The following is an 18784-nucleotide window of genomic DNA, read 5'->3' on the forward strand; positions in this document are numbered from 1 at the left end:
GGTCAGGAGTTCCAGACCAGCCAGGCCAACATGGTGAAACGCCATCTCTACTAGTAATACAAAAATTAGCCAGGTGCCGGGCGCGGTGGCTCACGCCTGTAATCCCAGCACTTTGGGAGGCCGAGGCGGGCGGATCACAAGGTCAGGAGATCGAGACCATCCTGGTTAACACGGTGAAACCCTGTCTCTACTAAAAATACAAAAAATTAGCCGGGCGAGGTGGCGGGCGCCTGTAGTCCCAGCTACTCGGGAGGCTGAGGCAGGAGAATGGCGTCAACCCTGGGGGGCGGAGCCTGCAGTGAGCCGAGATCGCGCCACTGCACTCCAGCCTGGGCGACAGCGAGACTCTGTCTCAAAAAAAAAAAAAAAAAAAAAAATTAGCCAGGTGTGGTGGCGGGTGCTTGTAACCCTAGCTACTTGGTTTACACAGGAGAATCACTTGAATCCAGGAGGTGGAGATTGCAGTGAGCCGAGATCGTGCCACTGCACTCCAGCCTTGGCAATAGAGTAAGACTCTGTCTCAAAGAGGAAAAAAAAGGGATCCTATTCCAAACCCATTGGAATGGTTTAAGTTAATAAAACAGACAGTACCAAGCACCGGTGAGAATCTCGGACGACTGTAACACTCATACATGGTGGTGGGAAGGTACACTGGTACAACCACCTTGCAAATGGACTTGGCGTGATTTTCTTTTTCTTTTTTTTTTTTTTCTGAGACAGGGTTTCACTCTTGTTGCCCAGGCTGGAATGCAATGACTCGATCTCAGCTCACCACAACCTCCACCTCCCAGGTTCAAGCAATTCTCCTGCCTCAGCCTCCTGAGTAGCTAGGATTACAGGCATGCGCCACCATGCCCGGCTAATTTTTTGTATTTTTAGTAGAGACAGGGCTTCACCACGTTGGCCAGGCTGGTTTGGAACTCCCAACCTCAGGTGATCCACTGGCCTCGGCCTCCCAAAGTGCTGGGATTACAGGCATGAGCCACTGCGCCCGGCTAGGCCAATATTTTCAATAATGCCCACCCCCTGCCCCAGGGCTGCCCCAGCCCCACCTGCTGCCCATCTTGCAGTCCATAATGGAGGGGCCTTCGAAGTCAGCCAGGAGGTCTTCCATCTGGTTGAAGGTCTGGCCATCCTGCAGCACCATGCCATAGTAGGCAGGCACGAAAGGTCGCAGTGGGTCTTTCATCAGCTGCTCCAGGCTGTGCTGCTCACACTGACAGAAACGTTTCAGAATCCGACCATCCTCTCCTGCCTGGAAGTTCCCTAAAGGTGGTAGAATAAATGAGAGGATCAGGAACTGGATCAGGAAGAGAACCTCCCCCCAGTTCCCTGTTCGCATCAGATCCTGGCCACCGTTATCTTGCCCGACCCTCCTGCAATGCTTTCTCTCCCTGCAACTTCTTTTTTTAATGATTTTAAGATTTTATTTTATTGTTTTGAGATGGAGTCCCACTCTGTTGCCCAGGCTGGAGTGCAATGGTGCGATCTCGGCTCACTGCAACCTCCGCCTCCCGGGTTCAAGCAATTCTCCTGCTTCAGCCTCCCAAGTAGCTGGGATTACAGGTGCACACCACCAAGCCCGGCTAATTTTTGTATTTTTAGTAGAGACAGGGTTTCACCTTGTTGGTCAGGCTGGTCTTGAACTCCTGACCTCAGATGATCCACCTGCCTCGGCCTCCCAAAGTGCTGGGATTACAAGCGTGAGCCACCACGCCCAGCCTGCAACTCTTAAAGTCTTGCCCAGGGGTTGGTAAGGAAAGGGCGAATTTCTGTTCTCTGTTGCTTAAACCAAGTCCTGTTCCCAGCACAGGATATCCTCATTTGTTTTGTAATTTTTGATTGTACACATGTGATCATCTGTGGGAATTCTGTGAGATCTAAGTCCAGAGCATCACTCTCCAGAGTGGATTTGCTTTTGCTGCTGCCTGGAGTCCCAAGGTGCTAACAACCAGGGCCTATTTAAGTTAATTTATAGATCAAGCATTTCCTGGACCATGCAGAGTGTATAGATTATAATAATTCTAATTTCTTCTTGTGGCAAGCTGTATTTTCAGATTATATTTTCTTTTTCTTTTTTATTTGAGAGGATCTCACTCTGTCACCCAGGCTGAAATGCAGTGGCGCAATCGTAGCTCACTGCAGCCTCAAGCTCCTAGATTCAGGTGGTCCTCCCGCCTCAACCACCAGAGTAGCTAGGACTACAGGTGTGCACCCACACCACGCCCAGCTAATTAAAAAAAAAAAAATGTGTAATGTCGGGTTGGGGGAGTGTTGCTATGATGCCCAGGCTGGTCTCCAACTTCTGGCCTCAAATGATCCTCCCATCTCAGCCTCCCAAAGTGCTGTGATTATGTCCAGCCTGGATTACATGTTCCAAAGTTGGCTACAACAGTATCTCCTGATCACAGTGGGTCTCAGACCCATTCCTGATCCTGCTGTTATAGAATTTTCCCATCAAGGAGTATACTCTTAATTGCTCTCCCAAGTTGGGTGCAGTGGCTCATGCCTATAATCCCAACACTTGGGAGGTTGAGGCAGGAGGATCCTTTAAGGCCAGGAGTTCAAGGCTGCAATGAGCTATGATTGCACCACTGCACTCCAGCCTGGGCAACAGTGAGATCCTATCTCAAAATTAAATGAATAAATAAAAAATAGATTGCTCTTCCATTAAATATGGGAGGGTTTATGGCAAAAGTGCTACTGCATGACTTCTGTTGGCAGAGACACTTACCTTCAAGGTAGTCCTGAGCTGTCTTGTTAGAAATCTGAGTACTCTGAGGCCACCATACTGTGAGGAAGCTCAAGGAGCTACATGGCGAAGCCACGTATAGGCTTTCCAGGTGGCAGCCCCATCTGAGACCCCAGCCAATAGCCAGCATCAATCACCAGGCATGTAAGTGAATGAACCTCCAAAAGTTTTCAGCTTGTAGCCTCCAGGTGTCCCTAGCTGAGTTCCCAGATATTGTGGAGCAGTGAAAAGCCATCCCTGCCATCCTGTCTGAATTGCTGACCCAAAACTTGTAAGGTTAATAAAATGGTTGTTTTATTCTACTAAGTTTTTTTTTAACTATCACTAAGTATTGGGGTTTTGGGGTTTTGTTTTGTATTTATTTTATTTTATTTTATTTTATTTTATTTTATTTATTTATTTTTGAGACAGAGTCTTGCTCTGTCACCCAGGCTGGAGTGCAGTGGTGCTATCTCGGCTCACCGCAACCTCTGCCTTCCGGGTTCACGCCATTCTCCTGCCTCAGCCTCCCGAGTAGCTGGGATTACAGGTGCCCGCCACCACACCCAGCTAATTTTTTGTATTTTTAGTAGAGATGGGGTTTCACTGTATTAGCCAGGATGGTCTCAATCTCCTGACCTCGTGATCCGCCCGCCTCGGCCTCCCAAACTGCTGGGATTACAGGCGTGAGCCACCGCTCCCGGCATATTTATTTTTGAGACAGGGTCTCACTCGGTCATCTAGGCTACAGTACTGTGGTATGATCAAGGCTCACTGCATCCCAGACCTCCTGGACTCAAGTGATCTTCCCACCCTCAGCTCCCAAGTACCTGGGACCACAGGAGCATGCCACCATGCCCAGTTAATTTTTTTTATTTTTCATAGAGACAGGGTCTCACTATGTCGCCCAGGCTGGTCTCAAACTCCTGGGGTCAAGTGATCCTCCCACCTCAGCCTCCCAAAATGCTAGAACTACAGCCAGGAGCCGCTGTGCTCTGCTGAGTTTTTTGTTTTTTTTAATAAACTCAGCAATAGTAACTAGAACACATATAGATGGCAAACTTGTGTTGACACAGTCTTAGGGGGCCTTGCCTTATTTCCAGGTCAGATATAAAGACAAATAAGGCAGAAAAGTTCTCTTACTGTCTCCGTTTGCCCAACCTGGGCACACTTTTCTAGTCCAGTCTGCTGCTGGTTTTTGCAAATAAAGTTTTATTGGAATACAGATACACTCATATGTTTACATAGTGTCTATGGCAGCTTTCCTGCTGTAATAGCAGAGCTGAGTAGCTGCAACAGAGACCATAAGGCCCACAAAACCTAAGATATTTATGGCCTAGCCCTTCAAAAGAATATATGCTACCATTGTGCTACTATGTGCTAGAGGCATTTGCAACATCCTGGGGGAAAAATGTTACAGCTGCTACTTACTGAAGGCCTACTATGCTCTGCACACCGGAGAAGGCAAGGAGTGATCATTTCCATTCATGAGAGTCCTGCGCCTCAATCGTTTTTTTTTGTTTTTTTTTTTTTTTTTTGAGATGAAGCTTCACTCTTGTCACTCAGCACCCAGGCTGCAGTGCAATGGCATGATCTCGGCTCACTGCAACCTTCGCCTCCCGGGTTCAAGTGATTCTCCTGCCTCAGCCTCCTGAGTAGCTGGGATTACAGGCACCCGCCACCACGCCCGGCTAATTTTTGTATTTTTAGTAGAGAAGGGGTTTCACCACGTTGGCCAGGCTGGTCTCAAACTCCTGACCTCAGGTGATCCACCCGCCTCGGCCTCCCAGAGTGCTGGGATTACAGGCGTTGAGCCACCGTGCCCAGCCAGTCTTTTTTTTTTTAATTGAAACGAGGTCTCACTATATTGCCCAGGTTAGTCTTGAATTCCTGGGCTAAAGCGATCCTCCAGTCTTGGCCTGCCAAAGTGCTGGGATTACAGATGTAAGCCACTGTGACTGGCCTCAATCTTTATATAATTTTGATTTTAAGTCTTCAGTTAATCCTGCAAGGGAGGTTAGATTATCTCCACATTAACACATGGGGCAGCTGAAGCCCAGTAAAGGAAAGTAACTTGCCCAAGTTCACCCATGAATACAGAGCAGAACTAGGGTTTGAGCCCAGACCCATCTGTCTCCACAGCTGAAGCTCCCTCTCTCCACCAGAATAACAGGGAATAGCCCTCTGCCCTGACATATGAAGGGCCAGGCCCAGGCCTAAGCACTGCCCATAACAGTCCCACAAGGTGGGGACTGTCACCAAGCCCATCACTAGGTTGGGGAACTAAACTACAGAGAACATCCCTTTCCCTGGCCCAAGAGACTCTGCCCAGCTCTGTCCACCACCGCCCCACTTACCAGCATGTCCAGAAAGCTGGACCCAAGGGTAGTGTTTTCGGAAGGAGACCACGAAGGGCGAATACTTCAGAACTGTCTTCAGCTTCTTCCAGGGTTTGCTCTGTAGGGAGCAGAGCAGGGTGGGGTCAGGGCCAAGGCCAGGGAAGGCAGGGGCTAGAGGTGCTGCCATGAGAGGGAATGAAAGGGGACCTGCAGTTTTTCCAGGGCCAGGGGCTTCCTGGGATCACTGTTCCTAGGCTTGTTGGGGTGAGTGAGCCCCTCTTAGTTCAGCAATCACATGATCGCCCAAAGGCCTCAGCATGATAGGGGAAATTCTTTGTCCATTTCTCCCCTCTGTCATCACTTTCTTTGTATCTATGTCTCTCTGTCCTTCTCTTATGAGTAAGGATCTTATGAGTAAGGATAGGCTAGGTTTTGTTGTGGTTTAACAACCAACCCCTACATCTTCCACTGCACATACACAGTTCCAAATCTTTTTTTTTTTTTTTTTAATTGAGACAGGGTCTCTGTCACCTAGTCCAGAGTGCAGTGGTATGATCTTGGCTCACTGCAACCTCTGCCTCCAAGGCTCAAGTGATCCTCCTGCCTCACCCTCCGAGTAGCTGGGACTACAGGTGCATGCTACCATGTCCGGCTAATTTTTGTATTTTTAGTAGAGACGGGGTTTCACCATGTTGTCCAAGCTGGTCTTGAACTCCTGACCTCAGGCAATCCACCTGCCTCAGTCTCCCAAAGTGTTGGGGTTACAGGCATGAGCCATTATGTAGGGACCAGTGTCAAATCTTGGAAGCCCCATCTCTGTCCCTAAACCAGGTCAGACCTTTTGGGGAAAATGATAGAGGCAGGAGTTGATGGATGGAGATGGACCACAGAGAGAGACAGAAACAAAGAGACAGATGACATAGTGATGACAGAGAGACAGAGACAGCAACAGAGACTGTGGCAGTCATGACAGCTGTTCACCACATAGCTCCAGCTACTAGTTCAGGGACGTCCCTGCCCTCCTGAACTGGGGATTGTTGTTTTTTGTTTGTTTTGTTTTGTTTTCATTTGTAGAGACCGGGTCTCATTCTGTCAGCCAGACTGCAGTACAATGGCACCATCATAGCTCACTGCAACCTCCAACTCCTGGACTCAAGCGATCCTCCCATCCCAGCCTCCTGAGTAGCCAGGACTACAGGCGTGTACCACCATGCCCGGCTATTTTATGGCATCTTGCTATGTTGCCCAGGCTGGTCTTGAACTCCTGGCCTCATGCAATCTCCCACCTTGGTCTCCAAAGTGCTGGGATTATAGGTGTGAGCCACCACACCTGGCCTTGCTTTGGCCAATTAACTGTGAGCAGAAGTGTCACTTTCGGGTAGGAGCCTTAAGAGCCAGTTTATGACTTGCCACGTTTGTTCCCCTGTGGGTGAGGGAGTAAGAAGAGAAATAGAAGCTCCCTCAGCCTAGGCCCCTGAGTGAAGACAGCATGAAGCAGAGCCCCTGACCCACCACTGACCTGTGACCAATGTGCAGTATAAAGAAAAATAATCCTTTGTTGTTCTAAGTCACTAAGATTTGGGGGCTGTTTGTTACTGCAGAAAATCCTGACCTACCCTGACTAATACAGAGACAGGTATAGAATTGCTAAAAGATAAAGAAATAGGCCGGGTGTGGTGGCTCTCACCTGTAATCCCAGCACTTCGGGAGGGTGAGGTGGGCAGATCACCTGAGGTCAGGAGTTTGAGACCAGCCTGGCCAACATGGTGAAACTCCATCTCTACTAAAAATACAAAAATTAGCTGGGTGTGGTGGTACACACCTGTAGTCCCAGCTACTCAGGAGGCTGAGGCATGAGAGTCGTTTGAACCCGGGAGGCAGAGGTTGCGGTGAGCCAAGAACACACCACTGCACTCCAGCCTGGGTGACAGAGCAAGACTGTCTCAAAAACAAAACAAAACAAAACAAGACTAAAAGAGAAAGATACAAAGTAATGATGAAAAGAAAAGATGAATAGAAGTAGAGAAAGAGAGATAGAGAACAAAGGAAACCACAGAAGCAGCGGATACGGTGGCTTACTCCTGTAATCTCAACACTGGGAAACCAAGGTGGGAGGATCACTGAGCCCAGGAGATTGAGGCCAGCCTGGGCAATATAGCAAGACCCCGTCTCTACAATAGATTTAAAAATTAGGCTGGGCGCAGTGGCTCACGCCTGTTAATCCCAGCACTTTGGGAGGCCCGAAGCAGGTGGATCATGAGGTCAGGAGATCGAGACCATCCTGGCTAACATGGTAAAACCCCATCTCTACTAAAAATACAAAAAATTAGCTGGGCATGGTGGCGGGCACCTGTAGTCCCAGCTACTCGGGAGGCTGAGGCAGGAGAATGGTGTGAACCTGAGAGGCGAAGCTTGCAGTGAGCCGAGATCGCACCACAGAGCGAGACTCCATCTCAAAAAAAAAAAAAAAATTAAGAATCAGCTAGGCGTGGTGGTGTGCATCTGTAGTCCCAGCTACTCGGGAGGCTGAGGCAGGAGAATGGTGTGAACCTGAGAGGCGAAGCTTGCAGTGAGCCAAGATTGCGCCACTGCACTCCAGCCTGGGTGACAGAGCAAGACTCCACCTCAAAAAAAAAAAAAAAAAAAAAGAATCAGCTAGGCATGGTGGTGTGCACCTGTAGTCCCAGCTACTCGGGAGGCTGAGATGGGAGGATCACTTGAGCCCTGGAGGGTGAGGCTGCAGTGAGCAGTGATTGTGCCACTGCACTCCAGCCTGGGTGACAGAGTGAGACCCTGACTCAAAAAAATAAGAAAGAAAGAAAGAAAACCAGAGACTGCAAGCTCTACCTCCCGGGTTCACGCCATTCTCCTGCCTCAGCCTCCCGAGTAGCTGGGACTACAGGTGCCCGCCAACACGCCCGGCTAATTTTTTGTATTTTTAGTAGAGACGGGGTTTCACCGTGTTAGCCAGGATGGTCTCGATCTCCTGACCTTGTGATCCTCCCGCCTCGGCCTCCCAAAGTGCTGGGATTACAGGCTTGAGCCACCGCGCCCGGCTAAACTATGAGCTTTTTGAGACAGGGTTAGTGTCGGATTCATGAACACATACACACACAGGAATACATTCTGCACCCCACAAGCATGTCAAGTCCCTTAACAAGTACTGGAAGAGTGGGTCACCTCCAGAGAAGGAAGCTGTATGGCTCATCCCTCTCCTACCCCAGGATCAGGGACGTGTTCATCTCTCCCGCCCCCTCAGAGCCCAGCTACCTCACAGACATCTCTTTGACAGTGGGAAGGTTAAGAGGGAGTCAGAGTGTTGGACTTCAGGGTTCAGGAAGGGCTAGTCCCTCCCCAGTCCAGCTGCTGGCCCTGGGGAAGAGATGATTAATAAAGGTTCCTGTTTACTAAGTACCTGGAACATTCCAGGCACAATGACAAAGCCTCAGTGTGCCACAACCTACTTCATTTCTAAAAACACAACCCCAGGGAGATTATCGTCTCGGTGTTACAGAGGAGGAAACAGAGGGTCTGAGAGGTGAAGCCACTTACCTAACATCACCCCACACAGCACTGGGGTTCTAGCTCTGGTTGGATCCCGGTGCCTTGGGGCTTATCCCCTACACTCTTGCTGGACTACAAGCTCATGATGGCAGAGACTGGGGTTGTCATGGTTATGATTATGTCCCCAGCACACGGCCTGGCACACAACAGATGCTCCAGAAACATTCTTTGATGCTTGGACTGAAGAATGTTAGTTGAGATTTTTTTAATAGTAATTTTTTCTTTTTTTTGAGACAGAATCTCACTCTGTTGCCCAGGCTGGAGTGCAGAGGTGTGATCTTGGCTCACTGCAATCTCTGCCTCCCGGGCTCAAGCAATCCTCCTGCTTTAGCCTCCCGAATAGCTGGAAAACAGGTGTATACCACATCTGGCTAATTCTTTTTTCCTTTTAGTAGAGATGAGGTCTCACTATGTTGTCCAGGGTGGTCTCAAATTTCTGAGCTCAGGCAATCCTCCTGCCTCAGCCTCCCAAAGCACTGGGATTATAGGCATGAGCCACCACACCTGGCCCCTTAATCATAAACGTAATATCTTCTCTGTTTTATGTTAGATCTGGGCCGGGCACAGTGGCTCATGCTTGTAATTCCAGCACTTTGGGAGGCTGAGGTGGGTGGATCACCTGAGGTCAGGAGCTCAGAACCAGCCTGGCCAACATAGTGAAACCCCATCTCTACTAAAAAAAAATTAGCCGGGTGTGGTGGCATGCGCTTGTAGTCCCAGCTACTTGGGAGGCTGAGGCAGGAGAATCACTTGAACCCGGGAGGCAGAGGTTGCAGTGAGCTGAGATCTCGCCACTGCACTTCAGCCTAGGCAACAGAGTGAAACTCTGCACCGCGCCCCCTCCAAAAAAAAAAAAAAAAAAAGTTAGATCCAGTGGTTTATCTGGGCTTTCTCGGATTTTCTTCACAATGGTCTCAGCTTATATGCCCCTTCCTCCAGGAAGCCCTCTCTGATACCCTATGTCTGGCCAGTGACCTCCTTCTGGGCTCACACATCCTCCTGACCACTCTGAACTGTGACTGTCGGCTGATGGGTCTGTCTCTCTCATGGGCCTGGGAGCTCCATGAGTGTCTTGGTCACTGCTGTTTCCCCAGCAAAGCTAACATAGGACCAAATACATGGTAGGGGCTTAGGGAGTGATTTTTCTCTCATTAGAAGAATAGGATAGCACACCTGTAATCCCAGCACTTCGGGAGGCTGAGGCAGGAGGATCATTTGAGCCCAGGAGTTCAAGACCAGCCTGGGCAAGATAGCGAGACCCCGTCCCTACCAAAAAAGGAAAAAGAAAGAGAACACAATTTTAAAAAAAGAAGGACAGGAGGGTGGGAAGGAAGGAAGGAGGAAAGGGAGAAAGGAAGCTGAGCCTTTACGGTCAGAGAGGATTTCAAAATTAAGGGAGAAGGAAGCAAGGGTATGCTGGGCAGTGGGAACGGCTTGAGCAATGCGTGGAGGCAGGACGACAGAAGAGTGTTCAAGGAACAGCGTGTACTCAGGCCTAGTTACAGCAGAGGGGGTCAGGAGGAGGGAAGGAAGTCGATTCTGGGAAGGCGCCTGGAGACCGGAGGCTCCAAACACAGCACTGAGCCCCTGACTGCTCTCACAAAGGGCACCTGAGCAGACAGAGCTGGGCCATGGAGGCAGATTCTGGAAGGATGAGAAAAAAACTGGAGATAGGAAGGCCTGGGAGGGAGACAAGTTAGGAACAGATCCACACACTGCAGGGTTTAAACGATGGGTTTGAAACTCAGCCAGAACTGAGTTAGAATCCTGGCTCTGACTTGACGTGGCCAACCCTAAGCAAAGAATCTCACCTCTCTATGCCTCAGCTTCCCCATCTGTTTTTTTTTTTTTTTTTTTTGAGACTGAGTCTTGCTGTGTCACCCAGGCTGGAGTGCAGTGCCGCAATCTCGGCTCACTGCAACCTCCGCCTCCCACATTCAAGAGATTCTCCTGCTTCAGCCTCCCAAGTAGCTGGGATTACAGGTGCCCGCCATCACACACCTGGCTAATTTTTGTATTTTAGCAGAGACAGGGTTTCACCATGTTGGCCAGGCTGGTCTTGAACTCCTGACCTTAGGTGATCCCCCTGCCTCGGCCTCCCCAAGTGCCGGGATTACAGGCTTGGGCCACTGAGCCTGGCCCCCATCTGTTGAGACAATCTCAGTGCTGTCATAAGGATTCAGAGTTAACACATACAAAGCCCTTAATCAAGATAGATGCTATTTTAAGATAAAAAAAGACAGAAAAAAAAATTGACAAAAAAGACCAAAAAAAAAAATTAGAAAAAACTTAAAACAGTGTCTGGTGTACAGTAAGGATTAGAATTATTCCATCCGCATCTTGCAAGGTGTATATCCTTGGATAAGTGACTTGAATTCTCTGTGCCTCAGTTTCCTCATCTGTAAAAGGGGATAATAATAGTATCTACCTCAGCCGGGTGCAGTGGCTCATGCTGGTAATTCCAGCACTTCGGGAGGCTGAGGCGGGTGGATCACTTGAGGTCAGGAGTCTTGAGGTCAGCCTGGCCAACATGATGAAACCCCGTCTCTACTCAAAATACGGAAATGAGCCAGGTGTGGTGGCGGGCGCCTGGTGTCTCAGCTACTCAGGAGGCTGAGGCAGGAGAATCACTTGAACCCGGGAAGCGAAGGCTGCAGTGAGCCAAGATGGCACCACTGCACTCCAGCCTGGGCAACAAAGCAAGACTGTCTCAGAAAAAAAAAAAAAAGTATCTACCTCATTAGGGCTGCTGCGAGGAGTAAGTAGTTAATAAAAGCACAGCACTTAGCACAGGGCTAAACATGAGTGAGTGCTAATTGTTGTTGTTGTTATTATTATTATTATTATTATTCACCCACTTCCAGCTCAGCTGTTCTGAGATGCCAAGGAAGTGAGAGGGCAGGCAGAGAGAAAAAAGCAATGAGGCCCAGGAAGGTCAGCCCCTGCACACAGGCACAGGCACGTCAAGGCAGGTCTGTCTCTCACAGCTAGGGCCACATGTTGAACACGTCTCCAAGGAAGGCATGTGGGGTGAGGGGGGCTCAGAGCAGAGTCCAGCCAGGGGCCCCAGAGCAAAGAGAGGCCTCAGCAGGCAAGCTGGCAAGCTGATGGACTCCGGACTCGGCTCCCAGCCCCACGTGAGGCTCTCCAGTTTCACACCAGCCTCTGCTCTGTCCTGCCCTCCCTGAACCTGCCCGGCCAGTCCTCCTGATTCACCAGGGGAGAGCCACACCCAAGCTGGGGGTGACGGTGGACGAAGTAAACAAGAGTGTGCAGGGGGCTCCTTGGGGATCTAGGGGTCACAGGGGAGACCAGGTGGGCTTCTGGCTAGGCCAAGGATCCTTTGGCGTCTGGGATCACACAGCCCTTTTGCGAATCTGATGAAAGCTGAGGGAATCGCTTTGCTCCCTAGAAAAATGTACATACAAACAGGCTAAGGGGTGGTGAAGGCTTGCGACCCTTTAAGACAGCCACAGGCCCCAGATTAAGAAATGTGGGGTAGAAAGTGCACCCTGCCTGTCTCCCTATTCCAGTGTTCTTCAGATTCCAGAGGATTAGACAGATGTCAGACCGTCGCTGCAACAATGTATGTGAACACGCACGGCAGGCTCCTTAGTCCTACAATTTCAGGGGTTCCTGGGCCCCATAAAGTCGGTCAGTGGCCCTCCATTGTAGACCCCCAGGAGTGGAGACAGTGCAGGAAGGGGAAAGGCGAGAATTAAGAAGGGGTGCCTGGAGTGAATTAGTAACCTGGCTGTCAGAGGGAGGAGGTCAGTGGATGGAAGAGGTTCCTGGAGATGAAATTGCTAGTGGGCAACTAAGAGTAAATGGGTAGAGAACTTCCTAAGCAAAGGCGGAGGAATAAGGAGTTTTGCGTGATGTGGCTCAAGGGGAGGATGGGTCCCACTCACCCCAGACCTGCCCTCGGGATCGCTGGCACCTCCGCCCCCGGCCACCACGTCATCCTCAGACTCGTCGAAGGAAGAGGCAGAGGAGAAGCCGCCGCTGCCCCCCTCAACCCGGGAGGGGGGTCCCGCTGGCTGGGCCTCAGGCTCAGGGGTCTCAGGGGTGATGATGAGGCGGGGCACAGGGCACAGGGGGCTACACTTCAGGTTAGAGTACAGGTGAGTCACCAATTCCCCAGGTTCTGGTTCCTCTAATGGGCCATCCTCAGGCTCTCCCAAGAGGCAGTCTGTCCCAGGTGCTGTCTGGGAACCGTCAGTGCTAGGTTGTGTCCAGGAGCCATCGGTATCCTGTTGTATTTGGAAACCACCAGTGCCAGGCTGTTTCCTGGCTGTTTCAGTATCCTGTCTTTTCTGGGAGCCATCAGTATATGGCTCTGTCCAGGGACCTTCAATATCCTGTTGTGTCCTGGAGCCATCAGTATACAATTCTTTCCAAGAGCCATCAGCACTTGGCTCTTTTGAGGGACAGGCTCCTTCTGGGTGAGTCTGGAGGTTGGAACTGTTCTGGTGGGTCCAGAGGTTATCAGTCCAGGACTTGACCCTCTCTGGCTGAGTCTGTGACCCATGCGTTTCCAGCTCTGTCCAGGGCCCATCAACCCCTGGCTGTGTCCAGGGGCTGGCCTCCTCGGGCTGAAACTGGAGATCGGACCTGTGCGGATCAGTCCAAAGGCCATCTGTCCCGGTCTCCGTCCAAAGACAAGTCGTCTCCAGCTCTGACCAGCTCCTTTCTGGATGCGTCCGGAGGCTGGACCTGTCTGGCTCCGTCTTTTGCCTGGGCCTCTCGGTCTCTATTCCAAGGCCAGCTGCCGTGGGCTCAGTCTGTCCGTCTGTCCAGAATTCTGCCTGCGGACTCTCTGTCCCCGGCGCAGGCCCGAGGCCGGCCCTCTCGGGCTCGCTGTGGAGGCTGGACCCCTCGGTCCGGGCCCAGGGTCCGCCCCCCTCCGGCCGCCCCGCCGGGGCCCCTGCGCCGGGCCCAGGTCGCTGCTGTCCCGGCTGCCGCCGCCGTCCTCCTCGCGGCGCCTCCAGTCCCATGCGGGCCGCCGCGGGCAGCGCCCCGGCCTCCGCCTCGTTCAGGCTCCCACGGCACGGGCAGCGCCTCATGCCCGCTCCTTCGGTTCGGGCTTCGGCCGACCCGGCCCCTCCTATCCCTTTAAATCCCGCGAGGGGTGTGGCTAGGGAGCCCCGACTCCCGGGTTCCGGCCCGCGGAGCTCCAGCCCGCCCCGCCGCGCAAGGGTTAACCGATACTCCCACTTCAAGGGGAAAGCCCCGAAGCCCCGCCCCACCGGACGTGACGGAACGGAACAAGACGGAGCCTCGTCCGACTCCGCCTCCCAATGGGAGGAGGTTTGCCTCTGAGCGTCCGAAGCGTGGCCAGGTATGCATCTAGGGTACTGGGGTCCTGGTGGCGCGCCAGTGGGCCCCCTCCCTCCACCCCTGTGACTAATCCACCCTCCCTACACGGTTGAATGACGAGTTCAACCTTCCCTAAAACCCCCGGTGACGAGTCCAGCCGCGCGCCCATTCTTCACGCAGGGGCGGGACGGACTTTCAAAGACTTGTAGTTCCCACGGGTGTGGGTTCGAGACCTTCCTCTGCCAGTTCCCAGCTCCGCTACCCTGAGCAAATGACTTACGCTCCATTGGGTTTTCTGTAAGAAATCTCTCTCATGTATAGCGCACTTGTTCTGTATCAGACCCTGACACGATTTCAGTTCATTCTCCAAGGCTGAACAATAGGGATGCCAGGGCTCCATTTTACACATGAGAACAGAGGCTCAGAGATCTGCCGGCCTCTACCCTTTGTTTGCAGCTACGGGGCTATCTGACATGATCTTATGTATGTGAAGCATGTGGTCCCAGGCCTGGCACTATCAGTTGTAGCCCAGTAGGATTATTTATTGTCCTAGGTGATTTTGATATATTTTGCCCCCAAGGCTGAGCTGCCACCCAGCTCCTGAGTCAGCCGTTCACGTCTGAAGGGGGACAGGAGGTGGTTTGTCTTGAAATTGAGTCAGCTGGGGGAGACATTGGGCACAGGTCCAAGGCTCTAAAATGAGTCACCTTTTCAGAGACCGGTGAGAAATCGAAGGCAGGAGCCCACCTAGTACCTCATACAGGTTGGGAAGGAGAAGTCCAGAGAGGGATGAGGGCTTTTCTGAGGTCACACAGTACGGGAATAGAGACAAAGAGGCCTGATTCCCGACAAGAGGGGTTGGGGCAGCGGGGTTCTGTGGGGGAAGCATCGGCATCCCTCCCTCTCCCAGTGGTGGGAAAGATGCCCTAACCAGCTGCTTCTATTCCAGACTGTGAGAAGTGGGTGAGTCAGCCTGTTGTGGGGAGAGCAGGCTTTCCAACGCGCGCGCGCGCGCGCACACACACACACACACACACAGAGAGAGAGAGAGAGAGAGAGAGAGAGAGAGAGAGATAGGATGGGAGGTGGTTTTCTGGGATGCCAAGGTTCCTGACTCAGCACTGGGAATCTTGGCTGAGTGTGTTCTGGGAAATGTCAGGCCTACAGGAAGCAGAGGGCTCCCAGTCGCACCATCCCGAAGATGGGCGGGGAGCGGAGAGAGCAGGTTGTGTGAGGGAACAGAGACTCAGTGTGCAAGTAGGGGGGAGGGTATGTACACGAGAGAGTTGAAGGCGTGAGCGGGAAACAGTTGGCAAGCAAGGCAAGGGGTTTATATGCGCAAGGAAGGAGGTTGGGTGCCAGAATGTGGGTGTTTGTACAAAGTGGAGGGGCTTCATGTGCAAGGGAAATGTTTGCTGGGAAGAATGTGTATTCAAAGGAATTGTGTTGAGCCTGCCAGGGGTAAAAATAAGAAGGGGGGTTGGCAAAATATTCGTGCAGAAGACAGGCGTCAGGTTTGTAAGGGAGACTTTGCAAGAAAGTGTAGGGAACAGAAGGGTCTGTCGCGTACAAGGCACTTTGAGGTGAGTGGAAGGGCAGACAGGGCACGCTTGCGCTCCCGCGATGCCTCAGCAATCCCCCCAGATGGGCCCCCGGATGCCCACCTTAATTCCCGGCTCCATCGCTCGGGCCTCTCTCCTGGCCCCTTCCCCCGCGCACAGATGGAGAAACTCCGTGCCAGTCAGCGAGTTGCTGCCGCGCCATTGGTTGGCTGGCTGAAGGGGGCGGGCATGCAGAGGCTCCCGGAAGCACAGGAGGCCCCCAGCAGGTTGCGGACTCTGAGGCTGAGAGCAGTGGGTGCTTAGCAACGGGGGGACGTGCCCAGTAACGGGGTGGGGATCGGGTGGGGGGACACCGGAGGAATTGCGGGTGCCTACAGGGCCAACAGAGAGGAAGGCGGTGCATAGCAACGAGGGGGGTTTCAGAGAAGTGGAGAGGTGGCCCCTGAGGAACTGTGGGTGTCTAGTAACGAGGGCGGACCCTAGCAACGGCGAGAGTTGGGAGAGGGGGAAAGTGGGTTTTGGGAGGCGTGCAGGAAGAGCTAAGGGTTCCTAGCAACCAAGGGAGGACCAGGAGAAACCGGGAATCTATTAATAGTGGAGGAAGTATTTAGTGGGTGGGAATCAGAGAGGGTGGACACAGAGGGACATGGGGGCCTGGCCAAGAAGCCAGGCAACTCCCACCTGAATAATCCCTCCTCTTCTCCAGGCAATGTGGCTGAAGGTGGGGGGCCTACTTCGGGGGACCGGTGGACAGCTGGGCCAGACTGTTGGTCGGCCTTGTGGGGCCCTGGGGCCTGGGCCCCACCGCTGGGTAAGAGGCTAGGGAGCAGGTCCCCAAGGGGAAGAGGCTGAGGGAGACTTCAGAGGGTAAAAAGACAGGAGGGGTCCAGAAGGGCCAGGCGATCCTATGTCCTCCCCTCGTTATCAAAGTATATCTCTTGCAGTGGCCATGTGGAGGTTCTTGGGCCCAAAAGTTTTACCAGGATGGGCCTGGGAGAGGCCTGGGTGAGGAGGACATTCGCAGGGCACGGGAGGCCCGTCCCAGGAAGACACCCCGGCCCCAGGTATCATTACCCCACCCACCCAGCAACACCCCACGAAGATTGCTGGCCCCCTGAGCTTGGGGAAGGGTGTGGTGGCAGGGTGGCTGCACTCTCTGGCCATGATGCCCACTTTCCCACCCTCAGACCTTGTCCCCATTTCCCAGCTGAGTGACCGCTCTCGAGAACGCAAGGTGCCTGCCTCCTGCATCAGCCGCTTGGCCAACTTTGGGGGTAGGTGTGACTTTGGGGGATCTTAATGTGACCTCAATTAGAAAGGGCAACATTTACAGATTGAAGCAAGGGAGAGGATGAATCAGAGACAGGAAAGAGAGAGAGACAGAGAAAGAGAGACAAAGGCAAGGGCCTGCAAAGCCAAGAGAAATCGAGAGGAACGTAAATGATAATTTTTTTTTTTTTGAGACAGAGTCTCACTTTGTCACCCAGGCTGGAGTGCAGTGGCGCGATCACTGCAGCCTGAAACTCCTGGGCTCAAGCAATTCTCTTACCTCAGCCTCCTGAGTAGCTGGGACCACAGCTGTGCACCATCCGCCCAGGTAATTTTTTTTTTTTTCCTTTGAGACAGAGTCTCGCTCTGTTGCCCAGGCTGGAGTGCAGTGGCGCCATCTTGGCTCACTGCAATCTCTGCCTCCTACATTCAAGCAATTCTCCTGCCACAGCCTCCTGAGTAGCTGGGATTACAGGTGCCTGCCACCATGCCTGGCTTTTTTTTTTTTTTTTTTTTTTTTGAGACGGAGTCTCCCTCTGTCACCCAGGCTGGAGTGCAGTGGCGCCATCTTGGCTCACTGCAACCTCCACATCCCGGGTTCAAGCCGATTCTCCTGCCTCAGCCTCCCAAGTAGCTGGGATTACAGGCATGCATTCACCACGCCTGGCTGATTTTTGTATTTTTAGTAGAGACGGGGTTTCACCATGTTCATCAGGCAGTGGTAGAGCTTTGGCACCAGGCTGCCCAGGGATCAAGGGATGACTCTGCTATGTCCTCGCTTTGTGATCCGCCTGCCTCGGCCTTCCCAAATGCTGAGATTACAGGCGTGAGCCACCACACCTGGCTGCCTGGCTAATTTTTGTACTTTTAGTAGAGATGGGATTTCACCATGTTGGCCAAGCTGGTCTTGAACTCCTGACCTCAAGATCCGCCCACCTCAGCTTCCCAAAGTGTTGGGATTTACAGATGTGAACCACAGTGCCCGGCAAGCCACTGTGCCTGGCCTGGGTAATTAAAAAAAAATTTTTTTTGTAGAGATAGGGTCTCCCTATGTTGTCCAAGTTGGTCAAATTCCTGGTCTCAAGCGATCCTCCTGCCTTGGCCTCCCGAAGTGTTGGGGTTCTATGCATGAGCCACTGTTCCTGGCCATAATAACATTTACTGAGAACCTGTAATGTGCAGTGTCCCGCATACACACATGCTGCACTGAATCAATGAGTATTCTATTCTGTAGATAAGGACACTGAGGCTAACAAAGGGGAGGTAACTTGACTTTGGGTTACACAGCTGGATGTCGTGCAAGTCACATGAAATAATTTAGTGGGTTGCAATCAGCATTTAACAAGAAGAATAGGACAGAAAATATGCGTGCACCTGTAGAGCAAGGGAAAGTCTTGTTTCATGAAACATATACCTTGGTCTGCACTGGTTATAACGTAAATGTCTTCTTACTGCTGATCATGGTTCAAGTTTTGTTTTTTTTTTTTTTTGAGGTGGAGTCTTGCTCTGTCACCCAGGCTGGAGTGCAGTGGCGTGATCTCGGCTCACTGCAACCTCCACCTCCCAGGTTCAAGCAGTTCTCTTGCCTCAGCCTCCCGAGTAGTGGGGGTTACAGGTGCACGCCACCACGTCCAACTTTTTTTTTTTTTTTTTTTTTTTTAGGGAGACAGGGTTTCATCATGTTGGTCAAGCTGATCTCGAACTCCTGACCTCGTGATCCACCTGCCTCAGCCTCCCAAAGTGCTGGGATTATAGGCATGAGCTACCGTACCCGGCCTGGTTCAAGTTTTAAAAATATAGATTCACTCGCTTGTACCCAGGAGGTGGAGACTGCAGTGAACCGAGATCGTACCATTGCACTCCAGCCTGGGCAATAAGAGTGAAACTCTGTCTCAAAAAATAAAAAAATAAAAAATATATATATATACATAGATAGATTCACAGTCTGCAGAGGCAGTCGAAGGCACTGGTTAGAGCTTTGGCACCAGGCTGCCCAGGGA

General features: G+C 51.9%; 2 protein-coding genes across 10 annotated transcripts in view; one reads left to right on the top strand and one right to left on the bottom strand.

The window, feature by feature from the left end:
* ITPKC (inositol-trisphosphate 3-kinase C) overlaps positions 1–13889 on the bottom strand; it is a 26836-nt gene extending 12947 nt beyond the window's left edge. The window contains exons 1-3 of the mRNA XM_032172867.2: positions 12546–13889; positions 5089–5188; positions 1053–1266 (exon numbers count right to left, since the gene is read on the bottom strand). Coding sequence (XP_032028758.1) covers positions 1053–1266; positions 5089–5188; positions 12546–13700 — 1469 coding nt within the window. The 5' untranslated portion in view covers positions 13701–13889. The remainder of the gene's footprint in view (positions 1–1052; positions 1267–5088; positions 5189–12545) is intronic.
* The window catches only part of COQ8B (coenzyme Q8B), a 26195-nt gene continuing 21299 nt past the window's right edge, over positions 13889–18784 (top strand). For 2 of the 9 annotated variants that reach the window (XM_032172865.2, XM_032172866.2), the window contains exons 1-4: positions 15275–15806; positions 16222–16326; positions 16460–16579; positions 16723–16789. In XM_032172865.2, coding sequence (XP_032028756.1) covers positions 15288–15806; positions 16222–16326; positions 16460–16579; positions 16723–16789 — 811 coding nt within the window. In that variant the 5' untranslated portion in view covers positions 15275–15287. Of the gene's footprint in view, positions 13976–14895; positions 14917–15274; positions 15811–16221; positions 16327–16459; positions 16580–16722; positions 16790–18784 lie in introns of those variants that run through there. The other 7 variants (XM_032172861.2, XM_032172863.2, XM_058426934.1 and 4 more) reach the window with 7 other exon arrangements.

Source organism: Hylobates moloch, unplaced genomic scaffold, assembly GCF_009828535.3.
Source record: "Hylobates moloch isolate HMO894 unplaced genomic scaffold, HMol_V3 SCAFFOLD_13, whole genome shotgun sequence".
Taxonomy (NCBI): domain Eukaryota; kingdom Metazoa; phylum Chordata; class Mammalia; order Primates; family Hylobatidae; genus Hylobates; species Hylobates moloch.